Source organism: Ammospiza caudacuta, chromosome 4, assembly GCF_027887145.1.
Source record: "Ammospiza caudacuta isolate bAmmCau1 chromosome 4, bAmmCau1.pri, whole genome shotgun sequence".
Taxonomy (NCBI): domain Eukaryota; kingdom Metazoa; phylum Chordata; class Aves; order Passeriformes; family Passerellidae; genus Ammospiza; species Ammospiza caudacuta.
This window is the reverse complement of record NC_080596.1, coordinates 53,193,440-53,210,649: the sequence shown is the minus strand read 5'-3', so window position 1 is coordinate 53,210,649 and position 17,210 is coordinate 53,193,440. Positions and strand designations below refer to the sequence as shown.

Below are 17,210 nucleotides of genomic sequence, written 5' to 3'. Positions count from 1 at the left end.
CAGTAAAATGAATTCTAGAATGGCTTGCATAAGAGTTCTTAAAAAAAAACAAACCCAAACACGACAGCAATGAGAAATATTTTTACCAAAGGCTCTTGCAATTCAGAAAGAGAGTCACTAGCTTGAGGACAAACTGATCATCTAATTTACCTCTGAACTGAAAAGGATTAGGAATACAATTTTGTGTATTCTTGAACAGCTTTGCCATACTAAGCTTCTGCCTAAGTGCTTGCAGCATCAGGACCCTTTGTCCCAGAACCAATGTCCCGCTGTGTAGGAAGAAAATATTTTTTAAACAATTCAACAAAGAATTGAAAACAATCAATTGAGGATAATCAAGATCATAAGAACATGCATCAAGAAGAAAGGCACCATAAGACACTGAAGAAATAATCTGCTACCATTTATTTCCCTCACATTTCCATTTATTTCATCCATTTGTTTTTCCTAGCTCTTTCTACAACTATCTTCATTTTCTCTTCTACTTCATACTTAGATTTTTTTATGTTGTGATTGCACCTATCTCCAATTCCTCCTAATGGCTTGATATTTCTAATACTATATTTTAAAATATCATCTTGTGCATTCTGTACTTTATTGCCATTATGTAAATGTTTGGTTCCCCTAAAACTAAAAATAGCAAATAAATTTTTGAGGGGCAGATAAAATGATGGAGATTTTTATTTTGCCTGTTCAAATACAGTTCTTTCAGGAGACATTTTTAGGGCTGCCTTTACTTTGTTTGGTGCTTTCCTGCAGTTACAGCAGGCAGTGGTTTTGTGAAAATTTCAAAATAAAACATTACTGTGCATTAAAAACAGTACAATGGGGTTTTGGACACCAGCACTCTTTAAAAGAAAAAAGAAAAAACAAGACAACATTCCTAGGTTCCCTCTATTGTATCAGCCTATTCCTGGCCAATTCTTCAATGTCACAAAACCAGGTCACTCAGTCTTTTGTCACAGAAAAAACCTCAAACCCAAACATATAAATTCTGGACAATAATTAGTAATTATATAACATGGCAAGCTGGTTTTTTTAAAGCAAATAAATATGCATTTTTGCTTGATTTACTATGTCCATTAAATATTTACATAATTGCATTCTAGTTACTCTCTAGCATATGTATTATACTATAAATACTCAGAACATGATTTTTAATTTTAATTATAATTGATATATTTTTTTGCACTTTTACTACCTTCTCAATATAATTTCTTTTCTTTAAGCTGTATGACTGTCAAAACACCATTATTTTAAGACTATCTACCTGTTAGCTTGATTTTTTATTGCATTATCAGCCATTAAGAAATAAACAGTAAATCAGAGAATCTAATTTTGTTAATGGAACTTAACTGTAGGCAATCTGAAAATAAGTAAATAAACCCTTGTCCCTCCAACAACCATAAACAGCCTGTGAGAAGACCAGAAAATACATCTCAGAAAACTGTTAGAAGTGCAAAAAGTCCATAAAGTAAAGCACATGGGTATGCAATCAGGAGCTGCTGTCCTTCCATAGCCAATGCAGACGTAAAAATTTTGGAGGCTGACAAACTGCACCATCCAATAATAAACAGGGCTAACACAGTTCCTGGGGTCCCCCTAGGAGAAAAACAAAACAAAGTAACACAAAAGAAACATGACAGAGTCCACATATTACTAAGTGTAGCATCAAATCTTACCAAACTTAAGTTTATGTCATTGATGGGTAACACCCAATGGAAGAACCAAGAACTAACTGACACAATCAAAGTCAAGCATGAGAGCAAATGAAAATTGTAACTACAAACAGAAAAAAATGTGTTCAGCCTGGATAAAAGCTTCATCAGAAGTACTGCTAAGAACACTGCACATTTACAAATAAATCTGGGCCTCCAGCAGATGCAGCTGCTTAAGTTTAATATTAAATTTAGCCAAGTTTATAACACAGAGAACAGATTTTAAGGGTGCCTTAGACACTCAGGAGAGGCTCTGAAAGACTCACACCAGCTGGACGGGCAGAAAGGTCTCCCAGGAAAAAGCCTGACTGGCCTTTTAAAAAAGTGAGCACACTGAGCACAAAGTAAGGAGTGGGAAAAGAACCACCAAGGAAAAACATTTTGCTTATCTTGGCATCCTTCTCTGCACATTGAAAGGACTGTAAGTTTCCACCCTACCTCTTGGTGACAGCTGAGCCCATTTGAAGTTACACTGTGCCCCTTTCCAGGAGCAGGGAGGCCTGGAGAACTGATGATTATGGGACTACGGTTAAAAGTCCACTGAAATACTCCTGCAGATTACAGAGGGCTCACTATTAAACCCTGTGGGAACAAAATCTTGCCAATAAATAATGTTCCACATATGCTTTATTTGCACTCTATTTGCAGCCTGCTTCTGTAAAATGCATGAGATCATGTGCATAATACACTGCTGAAGCACATAATGAGATAGCTACTTTGCACACTTTAGCTGCGTCAGTCTCAAGGACTTGGAGAAAGAATAAACCTCTGCCACTTCCTAAAGGCCCTCCTGGCTCCCCACTCTCCCAAATCATCAGCATAAGAGAAGCACAAGGGAAAAACTGACTGTGTATACATACTCAGGTAGGTCCTTTTATCAGAAATTATCTCCACTAATATAATTATTGCAACTAAACCATGATGAATAAAGCTGTCCTTATGTAATTGACTTAGTTTACTTAATGCATTCACATCACATAAATTAGTTGATTTCTTAGCAATCCAGTCACCAGGCCAGCTCTTGGGCCTTTGAGGCAGGAAGGAAAGAATTGATTTCATGGTGACTCAGCACCTCATTGCAACTTCAACAAGTTAAAAATAAAACATTAAAGACCATGTGATTTAATATCCTCGGTTTAAGTGTTTTTTAAACCAATATAGTGGCATTTAGGGAAATTCCACTGGGTTTTTCAAAGCAAGTTGCTGGTCTCTCCTCCAAGGAGATGCTAAGTTGCTCACCTAAACAGTGAGCCAGAAATTCAGAGCTGGCAGGGATGGCTCTTTGAGCAGGTACCCTTGCTGGCAGAGGGATGGTATGCAATAGGAACATACTGTGCAATGACAATTTTCAGCTAACATAATGACTCTTTGGGGGCTGTAACAACCTGGCACAATTTAGAGCTGTGACTGCTCCACCTTGCACTGAAGTCCAATGGCCTCTCATGGTTTGCTCCAGGACTGGCAGAGAGCAGGATGGAAAGGTGGCATAAAAATCATATTGGAATCAAGAGGTACCTCTGTGCACTTACAAATTCAGTCCTCAATCTAACAATGTGTTACTGCTAAAATGAATGGTTTGGCAGAGAGTTTTCTGTCTGGCATGTCCAGGAGAGTCAAATCCTCTAGACGGCAGAAGGGCAAAAAGCACAGGTCATGCTTACAATGGCCAAGAGGACTGGGGCTGTACTGGTGTGAGATTGAGATGGAGGGACACATGTGAGTGGACCATTTCCACTTCTCTTTCTCTCACATCCTGCAGATGCTGTCACCAAATGGGTTCTCTGTATCAGCTGGGTGTAAGAATTGCTTTCTTCATGTTTACATTAACTTCCTTCACTGTTTAGTTAAGGAAGTAACTTTACCACCCTGTTTGGGGATTTGATATTAAAGAATTGTTGCTGTTTTCTGCAGGAAAAAAGTCTATTGATATTTCTTCCAGAAAAACAACCTAATAAACTTGGGCTCACACATGAAAACAGTATAGATGGACACAAACAAATCTAGTTCCATGCAAATTTGAGTAAGAGAACTGGTATTCTCCTTGGTACTATTCAGTACTCCAAACATTCCATATTTTGCTTTATTTATTTACTTTATTTATTTATTATTAGGGAAATAGCTAATCATGAAAATTGAAAATTATTAGATTAGTATGTATCTTTGCCATAGATGAGTGCATTATCTTATGTATACTTTTGGTGAAAAAAAATCCAGATTATTTCTTTGAACTTTGAAATAGAAGTAATGTTTTTATAAATATTTTTAAAAATCATAAATGTATTTTTCTTTCTTTTACCATTTAAAATATTTTTTAAAATAAAAAAAATGAAATGTATGTTGGATTTTAAAGTTGCCACTTAATTTTAATAGCATGTTTGCAATAATTAACCTTGGTACTTGATATGTTCAAGCAGTTTCATATACCAAATGAGAAAGGACTGCAGAACCCTGTCAATAGGTACTTAATGTTAGCAATTCATTTCAGAAATACCAGTTCATTTTTTGTCAAGGCTATCACATTTTAGTATTTATAGATTTTCAAAAGATGGGCTTTCTGTAAATTCACAGCATTTTACAAACGTGTAGTGTCTGCCTGGGGACTCCATGTACAGAAAACAGTACCCTGCACAGTTGTAACAGCTGGTTTGGAATTCACCCCATCTGTCTTATGATTATGTATCTGCACATTTTATTAGGCTGGATTATTAAACAGGTTAATCAAGAAAATATGGGAAGTGTAGGAGAACAGAGAATAAACAGCTTCTTTAGTGTCATCATCCATCTTATCAAAGACAGCTCAGAAACACTGTAATACATGGGATATGGTCAGGTTAAGCCATCATAGCTTCTCAGAAACATGCAACAAGAATTTTTTCCAAAAATTCATTCCACCATATAATTTCCTTAAAATATAAATAAATAAATATGCACATATATAAGAAAAATGCTTTTCCAAAGAAAACAAACATGGGCATTTTCTCGTTCATCAGCTGCTAGGTTCCATATGTTACAGACTGGAGAGTTAAAAAATATGAGCGAACAAAAAAGACTAAGGAGGGAAACCATCATTAATAACATGTTAACAATAGACAAAAGCACTGCTCAAGGCCTTCAGGCAAGATCTGGAACTTGCTTGTACTTTGCTGTGAGTGAACAGGGAGATAAACACTCTGTCTCAAAGGGCTTCCTGAACGAGGAGAAATGAGAGGCTTGCCAAAAAGTTTCCTATTCAGAGAATATGACTGAACAACCCCCCACATGTGCATAGATACTTACATCACTACACATTTGGTTTTTCAAAGTATTCTGCTTTTTTCAGGCTTGCACTTGCATAACTATACTTCAGAATATACAAGTCTGTCGCAGACATCTTTTATGAAAATCCTTTTCTTAGGATTTTTTCCTGCTGAGAAGCTGAGAGGTTTCAGCAACAAAATGTAAACAATGGTTATCTGCTGCTCTGGAATGCAACAGGTCCATCTGTGATTGGCCCATCTTGGATGTTTACAATTAATGGCCAACCACAGCCCAGTTAGCTTGGACTCTCTGTTCGAGCCACAGACCTTTGTTACTCATTCCATTCTATTCTTAGCTAGCCTTCTGAGATGAACCCTTTCCTTCTATTTCTTTTTAGTATAGTTATAATGTAATATATATATATCATAAAATAATAAATCAAGCCTTCTGAACACGGAGTCAACAACTTTCGTCTCTCCCTCATCCAAGAATCCCTGTGAACACTGTCACACAAGTCTACTTATATCTTGTCCGAATTCTCCACATCATTAAGGGTAACTTGGCTATTTCATTCTGTCCTACAGAAGTCAGTAGGAAAGTAAACATAAAGATGGGAGGCCAGATGCTATGAACAAAAAAGAGGCAAGAGAACTAGCTATATAAGCCCAAAGTTCAGAAATTGCTTTTAAAATTGATACCTGAGTTTGGGTCTGCAAAACAAAAATCACATCTGAAGCTGCTGCAAAAATCAAAAGCGCTCCCAGTCCAAATGGAATGAGGTGGAATTGAAGACTCATCTAAATTATGCATACAGCCCTCTCAAATACAGTCCAGTTTTGTCTGTTTCCACCTAAACATAAAATCAAACTGGTGTTACAGTTTTAGAAACCAAAATTTACTACACGACCACTTATAAAATGTTTTGCACAACGCCAGCCACCTGACTTACTGTCCTTCACAGGACTCCCACTGCCATAGGCTGGTACTTACTGCAGAGAGAAGAGAACTGCAGCAGAGGACAAGAGGACCATGGGCAGCAGGCAGTAGCCCAGCACACTTGCAACACAGCCGTGAGAGACTCCCGAGACGCTCATCAGGTTCAGCAGGGCATGCATGGCAAGGCACCCGATGGCACTTATCCCGTACACGTAGCCAAAATGAACTTTCCCTGCCTGGAATAAATAAGAGGAAGTATGAGCTGGCAGAAGTGAGCAGTGATCACTAAGTGCTAGCAGAAGACACATTTAGGTTTACGTTTGTTATTTCTTGTTGACACTTTCTCTCTGCTTCACCTGCATCAGTTCAGTTGAGAACCACAGATGATACTTTTGAGTGATTTTTGCATAAAAATAATTCCAAAGTGCAATTGACAAAATGTGCTTGTTGCTAACTTAAAGTTACAAGGCTGATTCTCACTTACTTATGGGGCTCTGAGCACAACTGGAATTGGTTGAGAGATTTGAGAAAGTTTAACTGGCAACAAACTAAGAAGAAATTATGGAAAGCACATTTTAGTCATTAAAAATCAGTTTAGGCTCAGGGAATATCTTTTCAATAAGTGTATATGGGGCTGTGAAAAAGTGTCCTAAGTAACATGATGACCCAGGTTACCTGATGTGCTTCACATTTTATTACAAACCTTCAGCTATAAACAGGTCTGCAAAAAATTGGGAAAATTTTGCTTAAATTATGGTGGTTTTCAGGGCAAATGTGACTGGTTTTTCCCTTGACTACCATGAGAAGGATACATTTCTGTGCTTAGACCAACACAACATGTTCATTTCAACATAAAACTCAGCGGTAACTGTCAGCTTATGTTCTTTTTTGTTCTAACAAATGAAAAAAATCCCAGAATTTTTTCCCTTCTAGGTTTTATTCCTTTGTTTGAATTTATTGCCTATGAAAGGTACCAGCCTGGCAGCCTGGAGCTTGATGTTTTCTAATTTATACACAAAGCTAGTAAAGCAGGCAACTGTGGCCACAGCACCACCAATTCCTTCATCTCCTGTCATCATTTTGAAGGATCCCTCCAGGCATAAGGGCATTGTTCACTCCCCAAAATAAACCATCACAAAAGACTGTTAAATATGTTTTTGTCTCTCTTCAAGCTTCTAACAAATTAAATGCTGAAAGTTGGCTATGCAATACTGTCGTTTTCACATCTGTATATGAGATAAACATTCATAGATCAGAAATCTATTTTTTTTCTTGGAACTTTGAATCCTAATGATAGAACGCACCTGTGAAGGAGAAAGTTCAGACCTGGAACTTAACCATTAACTCAGAACCATGAGTGAACTTCTCGAATGAAGGGCCACTATGCATCACCTTCCTGATATATAATAAGGTGTATGCAGATACATAAAACATAAGTGTGCTTGTTCACACACAAACACACACACACACACACACACACATTATATATATCATATATATAGATATATTGCATATGACAAACCACAGAAGACTCAAAACTAATAGAAGGTCTCTGTTTCCTAATAATGCTGTGGCTTAAGGTTGGATTCTGTTGAGATAGATTAAGTGGAAACATGCTGAAGCTTTTATCATGTTTTGTGATGCTAGTTTATCTTCCATGATGGCTAAGGAGGATTGAGAAGATCTCTGGCTTTACTTATCCCTACATTTTAATGAAATCTGGGGGAAATCAACTTTGAGGACCCTTTTCTGACCTCTCTTTCTGTATCCATGCATGTGGAAATCAATCACTGGATGCCAGCAGTATTTGAGCTGGACAGACATAAAGCAGCAGTATGGAGAAGGCCTGGTGATGACACAGCTTGGAAGTCCCGATGCTGCAGGCTGGTGGCAGCTCACCAGCTCTTGTTGGAGAGCAGTTCATGAATGTGAAATGCAACCTGAGTTAATAAGACCTGACTTTACATCAGCACCATTATCCTGTCTGCACTCTGACCTGGCTCACTGCTGAGCTCTCCTCTGCTCCCAGTCCTCAAGGTTAAGTCAGGACCAGCCAGGTTGCCAATATATCCTTCCAGCATCCTGGCCTTTTCCCCATTTCTGTCTTCCACCATAAAGACTGATCTATTCCTGAAATCACAGCAAAAGAAATCTTCCTACTTAGGTACAGACTTTTTTTGCCGGCATTTGCGTTCTAGTGGTATAAAATAATCAGGGAAAATTGCTTGAACAAATAAAAGTAATGATAGCTAGAGATAGTGTGGGAGAGCAATACTAGCTCAGATAATTATCAACTAGAACTCCAGTCATTAAGGATATACAGTAAGCTTAACACTCACAATGGTTTGGGGCAGCCTTTGCTATAAACCAAGTTCTGTCTCAAAACAGATGCATGAACTACAAGATATATTTTAGACTGTTTCAGTGTATATAACTGTTCTACACAGCACTATTTATTTATTAGCTTAGTTTAAGATTAAAAAATTCCTGAGCCAGAGATGAAGGAAGCACTAGCACCAGCACCTAGCTGAGATCTCTGGTTGGTGAAATGTTGGATTTGTGGTGCAAGGATGTGAGAGAAGTGAAAAAAAAAAAAGCAGCTGAACATGTTGGTTCCAATTTTATTCTTACTTAACATATGTAAATATATTGACTCACACACATGGGAATACTCCCAGTTCACAGTGATGTAAGCAAAACCAGAATCAGGCTTGATTAGTCTGACAGGCTTTGATGAATGGAAAGAGCTAAATTTGTCCTGTGGAAGGAGCAAGGTTAGCAGAAAGTCAGACTTTGTGTTCTTGCTTGCATCTGCCTGGAGTGGGTGCTACCACCGTTGGCTGGAGAGGATGGGGAAATCTGATTTCATTCAAACGACAGTGTAAAATGCAAAGCAGCTGAGACTTGGGCTTCTGCTAAATTTGGGGCTGCCATTGTTTCTCTATCTACAATGGAGCTGCCCTGTTTTACACTAAGGTGAGGAAGAACAAGTGCTGCTGCCAGGCTAGCAGCACTTTCCTCTTTTTCTCTGAAAGGACTGCTACCCTTTGAAGAATATCTTTGCATAATTTTCCATAGTTAAAAAGCTGAAACTAAAGAAAATGTATACATTATTTTTAGAAACAAGCTCTCAACCATATTATGTTCCTGGTGCTATCAGAAGATACTTATTTAAGTACAGAAGGATATCATAGTTTACACAGCTGAAGAGACACGTTAGTATTCAAATACATCTGAGATAAAATGGTAGCCTGAATTTCTAAGATAAACCCAAAGGCTTACTGCTGGGAAGTTATGGAACAAAAACACTGGATTGTGTCAGAGGTATTCTGCTGCCCTAAAACTGGAGCATTGAAAGTACTTGGCTTTCTAATGACACCTAAAATGCATAGTATCTCAGCAAAAATATGATAATTAAAGTAATTTATTTCAATAATAATAGTTTAATATTCATTATAACTGTTGGCTATTCAGGAAGAAAAGTCAACAGGAAACATTTTTTCCGTTCTTTCTTTTAGCTTTCCTTTCATTTTCTTGATTATAATTAATTCAACTTTCTCTTTTTACTACCCTCATACATTTATTTCTCCAGGTGGAAAATAGCCTGTCTTCTCTAGCTTCCCACCTTCTTTTCATTTTATTCCCTTTCCTCCTGCCCTTCCACCCTTTTAAAAGATTTTTATTTTTATGGGAACATAAATAATAATGCTACTTGCCATTTATATAGCAGTTTGCACATTCAAGGTACTGCATTGACATTACAAATTGAGTAAGAACTTTCAAGAATCTTCTGATTCAGCACTATTTATCACAGAGGAAATGGAGAATTAGAGCCCCTTTCCTCTGACCTCAGTTGCAGGGCAGTAAAGCCCTTCCCAGAAAGGTCCCCCCTTACTGCTGTCTGATGAATTGCTGTTGGCAGTCAGAGCTGTACTTCAGCAACACGGGAGAGCCCCCGTTGCCAGGGGTATATAGATGAATTTGGAGTTCTGCACAACCCTGTTAACTTTGCTCCTGTAGGAAAGCTACATTCATACAGAAGAAGGAGGTCAAATACAGGCTACTATATTTTGTTAAGCAGAACAAAGAATATAAAATAAGAATATAAAATAGGTACTGGCAAATTTATAGGAAGGCATTGCAAATTTAAGGGGGTGGGCGGGAAAAGACTGTTTCAATTTCTTTTTTCTCTAATTATTCTAGTTGTATAATTTTTTTTTAGTCTATCTGTCTCTGCACTCTCTAAAATAACATTGAAAGAAGATAATTCCAAAGAAGTAGCAAGAGTGTTAGAAAAACTGGGCTGGCATGCTATTCCTTTTTATTCCCTCCTTTAAAACCTGTTCAGAGCCTTTCCAGATTATATATGGCACAGATCTGTCCTTTTGTTCATATAAAATCCCACCCTAAAATGGTGTGGTCTCCTCTTTCCACTGGAAGTAATACATCACTTTACCTATGTCACCTTCACATTACATTTAAATTTTAAGCAGGTGCTTTGAAAGTAGGAGGAATTTTTAACACATAATCCCAGAATAACTGGCAGCAAATGACTCTTTTTATGCTGGTACTACATCTTCTGCAGCTTCACACTCATTATCACCTAGGCATGAGCTTGTTAGAAAAGAAATCCCTGAAGATTTCTATGACATCCTACCATCAGCAATGTTGCTCCAAGGGCCAAACAGAAAACCATAGGTCCAGTGAGGTCTGTCTCATTCATAATGCTGCCATCTGCAGGCTTCATGGGGTTTAGAACTGTTAATGTTTTCTGCCATATATGCTCAAAATTGATCCCAAGTTCTGCAACAAGAAATTTCAGGATTTCATTAATTGCTCACAAGAAAACAACACTTTTACAAAACTCCGTTAGACACCACAAAACTACAAACAAATGCTTCAGTGAAGATAATATTGTAGGATGACGTACTCTGTATTAGGAACATAATGTCCCTGCTATGTACTCAGTATATTTGAGATTCAGCTTTCATTCTAAATTGGAATATTAATGTATTAAGTCTGATTTTAGTCAGTGAAGCAAAAAATGGCCTCAGCATTTTAAATATTTGTTTTTCCTATATTTAAAACACACATATCTAATGCCTAATGCCACATATACTAACATAGATGTTGAGAAACACATTAATTAACAATGACTGCAGAATTTAAGATACTCTGCAACACTGAGGACAGAGATATATAATTTAATTCTGGAAAATGTGACAAGAAATGTGTCTTAAGCCTGAACTGCCAAAAGCACTTAAAAATGACATTTGTTCCTTCAAGGCAAGTTTATACTACTTTATACAGTGCTTTATAGGCTTAGGGGTTTGTAACGTGGTTGTTTTTTGGTTTTTGGGGTTTTTTGGGGGGGTGGCAGAAATTTTCATTTAAAAAGTAATTAGTGAGACCCCAAGAAACAGAAGAAAATTCTGTCCCATTAAAGATGATGGGAATGCTGCCATTAACTTTGCTGGGGCATATCTTATAACTTCTGTAGAAACATTTCAGCTTGCACAAGTAATCACCTTCCCTGAGATTCTCCAGTAAGGGGAAAATTAGGTTCAGATCTGCTGCCAGAATGGCTGAGACTGACAATGAGTTAGATCTGTTAGGAAAGCCAAGTCTTTACCTTGTTCCACCTCTCCATCATCTTGAGCTCAGTCAAAACATTTTATATATAAAGGTATTCTGCATTAAAATGTGTGGTTTTGGTCAGATTTATGTGGTACACAGATAGGAATATCTCTAAAGCCTTGCAGATCACAAGCAGTTGTATTACAACATCCTTTTCCCAAGGTGAAGCACATGGGGAGTTAAATGGTTTGGGGTTTTAGGGGCAGAGATCTAGCAGTTATCTATATCAAACAGAATGATCTTGCTGGCTTTAAGGCAGTAGTAGTCCCTTTTGAGTAGTAAAAACTCCAGCTGCCTTCCAGTATGCAAACTAGCAGGCTGAAGATGCTCATTTTATATTATGCTGAAATAATTACAGACAAATTCTCCTTTTTTTTTTTCCCTAATACAGCACAAGTATTTTACTAGCGACAAAATCATCCACTAGCATTAGAATGGTCAATCATCATAAAGAACGACATTGCTCATACAGTTAAATGATCAACTAATTGGAACTGAAAGCAGCTTTCTCAATTCCTTCCCCACTGAAACAAGCGACTTAGCATCTGCAAACTCCTAAATCTATTCCTAGTTACGCAAAAAAAAGATGATTATCCATCTTCATTAGTTATAGATTTTCCAATATGTACAGAGGATAAACGCAAGAATGGAAACGATTTTGGAAACGGGAATGAATGCAAAGCTATTGTTCTGCTGTCATCTAGCGGTGGCACAGTATATCTGCTCTAGGCCACAAGGCTGCAGGAATCCAGGGCGGATCTGAAGGAGAAAACGCAGGTTTGGCCGCCAGGAGCTTTGGCTGAAGCTCACAGAGCGAGGCTTGCCAGCTCTGCTGCAGTTTCTGTAGTGAGTTCCATCCTCTAGCTGGCAGAGAAAAGTTAGAGGCACCCCCAGGAATCCTGCATGTCGTCTGTGGGATTAGTTTTGTTATAGATACATATTATAATATTGGCTTTTCACAAATATTGAAATAGATTTTATATGCGTAATGTTAAAGTAACTTTGTTATAATGATATAATTTTATTTCTGTTGTTAATTAAGCTAAGACATAGTAGTGAAATAGGTGATATAATATACTTCTGTTAAAATACCTGCTTAGATGAGATAACATCCAATGAACATATGAAGAAAACACCTGCTACAGATATGCCAACTATCAGCACTCACTGTCTGAAGACAGTGTGAGCCAGAGCTAAAACTGAAAATAATGATAAAAAAAGACTAAAAGCACAACCAAAGAATACACATGCTCTAAAAAGGCAAATCCGAAGAGGAGATATGCTAAACAATTCTTAGAACATGCAAACTAGTTTGAAGGAAAAGTTTACCATGCATAAGAGTCTATAAAAATGCAAGAGGCTGATGTGAGGGACAAGGTATTTAAAGGGTGTCCCCAAAGATAACAGTGTGCTCTTGGCTGAGTGCCAAGGTGCACCCAGCTCCAACAACCTTTGCTCTGTAGTCCTTGTCTCCTATTGTCCTTTATTAAACTTAAATTTTCACAAGGGGGTGAATGTGTTTTTCACCGTTTTACCTTCTAGCAAAGGAGGTTCCTCGTCAAATCCGTCAACGTAACCAAGCTGGGAAGGAGCGTCGGGGCTGCAGGCTGGCTGCAGGATGCTGCCCGAGTAGCTCTGCTGTGGGGACAGCAGCATGTCTGATGGCACAAACGCCCCGCCTGCAGGCTGCTCCTCTGCCTGGCGCCTGGGACAAGGAGCAAAGCACAAACTCATAGCTGCAGTGAGAAACGTCTGTTACAGATGGATAATGAGATTGTTGGCTCTCGCAATTAAGGGATAATTATTGTGTGAATGTTAAGAAAAGTTTAGTGATGTATAGTTATGTTATTGTAGTTTAGATGTCCTCTGTTCTCCTCACAGTTCCCTTTCCCCCCTGTATTGTGACCATCAGACAGCTGGGGTTGTCTATGACAGTTAAAAAGAAGGGGGGCACATGTGCCCCTTGCATGGGGCAGCTGGGAATGGAAAAGCTTGGTGCCGAGGGGGTGCGGCATGGCAACACCTGATCTTGTAACAATCAAGTTACAAGAAAGCAGTCTCCACAGATTAATGGCAAAGAAGAGCTGACTGACAAACTTTGGGAGTGGCCAGGGTTAGCTGATGCAACCCCAGGGGTATAAAAGACTGAGCAATCACCTTGCAGATGAACTGGGCACATGATATGCATGAGGGGCAGTTCTCAGTGCTGCAGCTTTTTCTTATGTAGTCCTTTTGTTGTATTTTTGTCAAAGTCTAATAAACCCTTTTAAATTTTCAAAGCGAGCAGTTGTTTCTTACATGTCTTAGAGCTATTCACCATGTTCCATGTACTTTTCAGCTATTTTCAGTGTGGGGAACCTGGAATTTTTCTGGGTCCAGTCCTCGCTGTGGGGAATAAGAGCTGAGCTGTTGCTCCCTGCCAGCCTGCAGGGACTCTGCAGCCCCCATAGCCACTGCCACTCCCACATCCAGGCACTTGGGGCTTTTTTGCCCAGCAGCCTGGTGACACTCCTCAGATCCATCCATACTGCAAATGAAAGAGCCATACATTTAAATTTTTTCCTTGAATCTCAGAAGGATCCTAAAGAATTTCCTGCAATATGCAGCCTAAATTTCACATGAATAACATGAAGCTCAGTTACTCCTGTCAGGTAAACAAGCCGTAACACCTCTACTAATAAAAGTAGCACAAAATCAAATCCTTTAAAAAGAAAAATTCACTAATAAACATTCTGCCTTTCTGGAAGTTTAGATAATGTCTTGAACTTCTTTCCTGCTCCTGCAAGCCCCAAAGCTGGCCCCAGAACCACCATCTGTTGGAGAGGGAAGCTGAAGCAACACCCACACTTACTTTCTGCTTTCACAGGGGTTTTTATCTGAGCCATAGCTGTTGCAACCTTCTTCCTGGTCCTCTATGGTATAATTAGACTGGTAAAAGTCGATGTGAAACTGCTCAAAACTTGACATTCTGGTTAGAAAAAATGATTGCAAATATCATAAATAGCCTTTACAACAAGCCAAAAATCTATGTTTTGAACTGCCCTAAACTTAAATTAAAATAGCAAACTCTAAAGCCCCAAACTCAAGAGAATCTTTCTGTAGAAGCTCATGATAATTTGGAAGTGACAAAAAAAAGACCATTTAATTCCTTTAGCTGTAACAAGAGGAATTAATCTGCTTTTACTGGAAATTACAGTATATTAATTTAAAAGTGGTATATCAGACTTCCTATCTCAATATTGTTACCAAAAATAATGCAATTTTGAAGGAAGATATATATCTACAAAATATTTTTTTAAACAGTTCATTTTCCTACTTTCAATAAAAAAATTGTGACCCTATGTCAATGTTTAAAAATTAAGGTTTTAGGAAGTACTTAGGATTTCAAAAACAATGACTATTTACAATGTTTTGCAATATTATATATGACTGTAATAAAACAATAGGAAAAAATCCCAGATTTGTTTACAAAATCTTTGATTTCTCTTCAAGGACACAGCTGGCACATCAGTGGTAGCAGAGGCACATTCTCACTGGCCAGCAACATGACTGGTAAAAGACAGCATACTGGATGATTGAATTGGATCAATGATTGGATGATTCCTCAGTGAAAAGATATGCTAAAGCATATATTTCCTTCCTCCTACATGTGTTTCACCACTTGGCTAGCACTTAGGTAGTTAAACCTTTAAAACCCACAGAGAAGTTACATAACCTGACTGAAAACCATAGCCATATCCAACTTATTTAGATTTTCATGTGAGATATTCATCTCTCCTAACATTTCCCTTTTTATTCACTTTTGTCCTCATTTCCAACTTTCCAAATGCCATTGGCAATATATGCTTTGGACCTCGCAGTTATTCTTAGAGTTATCTCAATATTTATCAAGCACACTCTGCTTATGGGAAAGATCTTTGCAAATCTCTTTGTAAGATAAAAGTGATAAAGATTACTATTTAATCAGGGACCTTAAAATGCTGCATATTAGAATTTCTGATATTTTTTTCCATTGTCTAATCTTTGGGGACTTATTTCCTTATTTTACCTAGAGATCGAAGTAGAAATTGCTCTTATGTTATTTTCTTAACTCCTAATCAATTGTGAAGGTTTTCAAAATAATTTTTACATTTTAAATATGAATTAATAGAAATTACTTTACCAAGCTGTTTACTGTGGCTTTATTTGGAATTGCACACAACTTAGTCATTCTTTCAATGAAAATTTCACACAGGGCATGTTTTAAGAAACTTTAGTTGGTAGCTCTACCTCAATAGTTCAATTCCAGAAAGTATTTAATGTCCTTTGCTGTCACTATACAAAATGAAATAATTGCTTAACCAGGTAGGGTTAACAGAGTTCAGAAAAGATAAATTTATTTTCCAAAAGAATTTGGAGTTAAGGTTACTTACGTTTTAAGATATTTGGTGAAAACTCCAGTCTGTTGAATTTACATGTTGAAGAAGACCTAAAATATCCTCTTGCTTCAACAGGGATGAGCTTAGTGCTATTTATAAGATTCTAAATTTGATATTTGAACAGATGCACATGAAGGAAAAAAAACCTCACAACCTATCAATATCAGGGCCAGCATTTAACAAGAGCTAACAACAATGGGCAGAGAAGGGTAGGAACCTTCGAGGAAAAATGAACAAAATGAACAAATATTGTTCCATATATTTCAACTCAATAATCTAGATTCCCTCTTAAGTAAGTATTTATGAAGACCTTGGTGGAGCCCTCATTAGCTGAGCTGTTGGACATTAAAAAGGGTAATACTACCTGTTAAAGCAGAGGGCTGAATACACTTATTTGAGGGTGTGTTTCCAGCAGCCAGAGCCCTGGAATGGCTGTGGGATGCTCCCTGGGAACACTGTGGCAGAGGGAAGGAGGGAGGGAGGCTGAGCACCCTGCTGGGCCAAGTCCCTGTGCTGGTCCAGTGCCCGAGCCCTGTTCTCCAGGCACATCCCCCTGCCCCACTGCTCCTCCAGGGGCTCTCTCTGCTTGCAAAGCTGTCTCCTGAAGTGCAGTGCCCACCATGCCAGGATCAGTGCAAGGAACCTCTGTTCCATAGTCCTGGCTACTAGGAAACAGCAGCACAGGCTGGATTTTTAAATAGATTTCAAGCTTCAAAGATGACTTTTCAATTTACACCTGTTTTTGTTTGACAAACTTGACTAACCACAACAAAGGCTGCTTTTTTCGCTTCTTTATTTATTGGGTAGTTTCCTCAAAAAGCACTTGGGCTGTTAAATTTAAGGAATGCAACATTAAATTATATGTATTATCAGGTAACAAATCTATGCCTCAGGTGCATATTCAATCCTGTGATATTGAAAGACAAATAATTCCATTTCATTAGCAAAACAAAGATGAACTGTTAGCACATGACTGACAATGTTATAGAAGAGTTATAACATAAGTGCATTTTAAAATAACTTAAAATGAAGTTTACCAAGTTTTTGCTCAGTAAGTATGTTCAAGAAAGAGTTCAGAAGTAAAGAATGGTGAAAAGAAGAAAAAATGTGACATTTGATTTTGAAGATTAAGGGTAATATAACTACGGTAGTTATCACAGCTATTGTTAAGTGTCCCTTATGTTCTGCTATTTCTAGAGTAACAGTTTATGCTGCTACATCCACCTATGTGAAGTTTCATATTCAACTCATAGCAAACTGCTAA

General features: G+C 37.9%; 1 protein-coding gene across 1 annotated transcript; it reads right to left on the bottom strand.

The window, feature by feature from the left end:
- Positions 1-205: 205 nt before the first annotated feature.
- Positions 206-16,015, bottom strand: YIPF7 (Yip1 domain family member 7). Its single transcript, XM_058803934.1, has 6 exons — positions 15,941-16,015; positions 14,380-14,496; positions 13,064-13,233; positions 10,549-10,694; positions 5,946-6,127; positions 206-1,602 (listed from the first exon to the last, which is right to left on the bottom strand). Exons 2-6 carry the CDS (start codon positions 14,493-14,495, stop codon positions 1,440-1,442), a joined length of 777 nt encoding a protein of 258 aa, XP_058659917.1. The 5' UTR covers position 14,496; positions 15,941-16,015; the 3' UTR covers positions 206-1,439.
- Between the last annotated feature and the right edge of the window lie 1,195 nt (positions 16,016-17,210).

Coding starts and splice junctions, on each gene's coding strand:
- YIPF7 (XM_058803934.1), bottom strand. CDS start 14,495: ATGTCAAGTTTTGAGCAGTTTCACATCGACTTTTACCAGTCTAATTAT. Junction 10,695..13,063: donor GGAACCTCCTTTGCTAGAAG/GTAAAACGGTGA, acceptor TTCTTGTTGCAG/AACTTGGGATCAATTTTGAG. Junction 6,128..10,548: donor TTGGAGCAACATTGCTGATG/GTAGGATGTCAT, acceptor TATTTATTCCAG/GCAGGGAAAGTTCATTTTGG.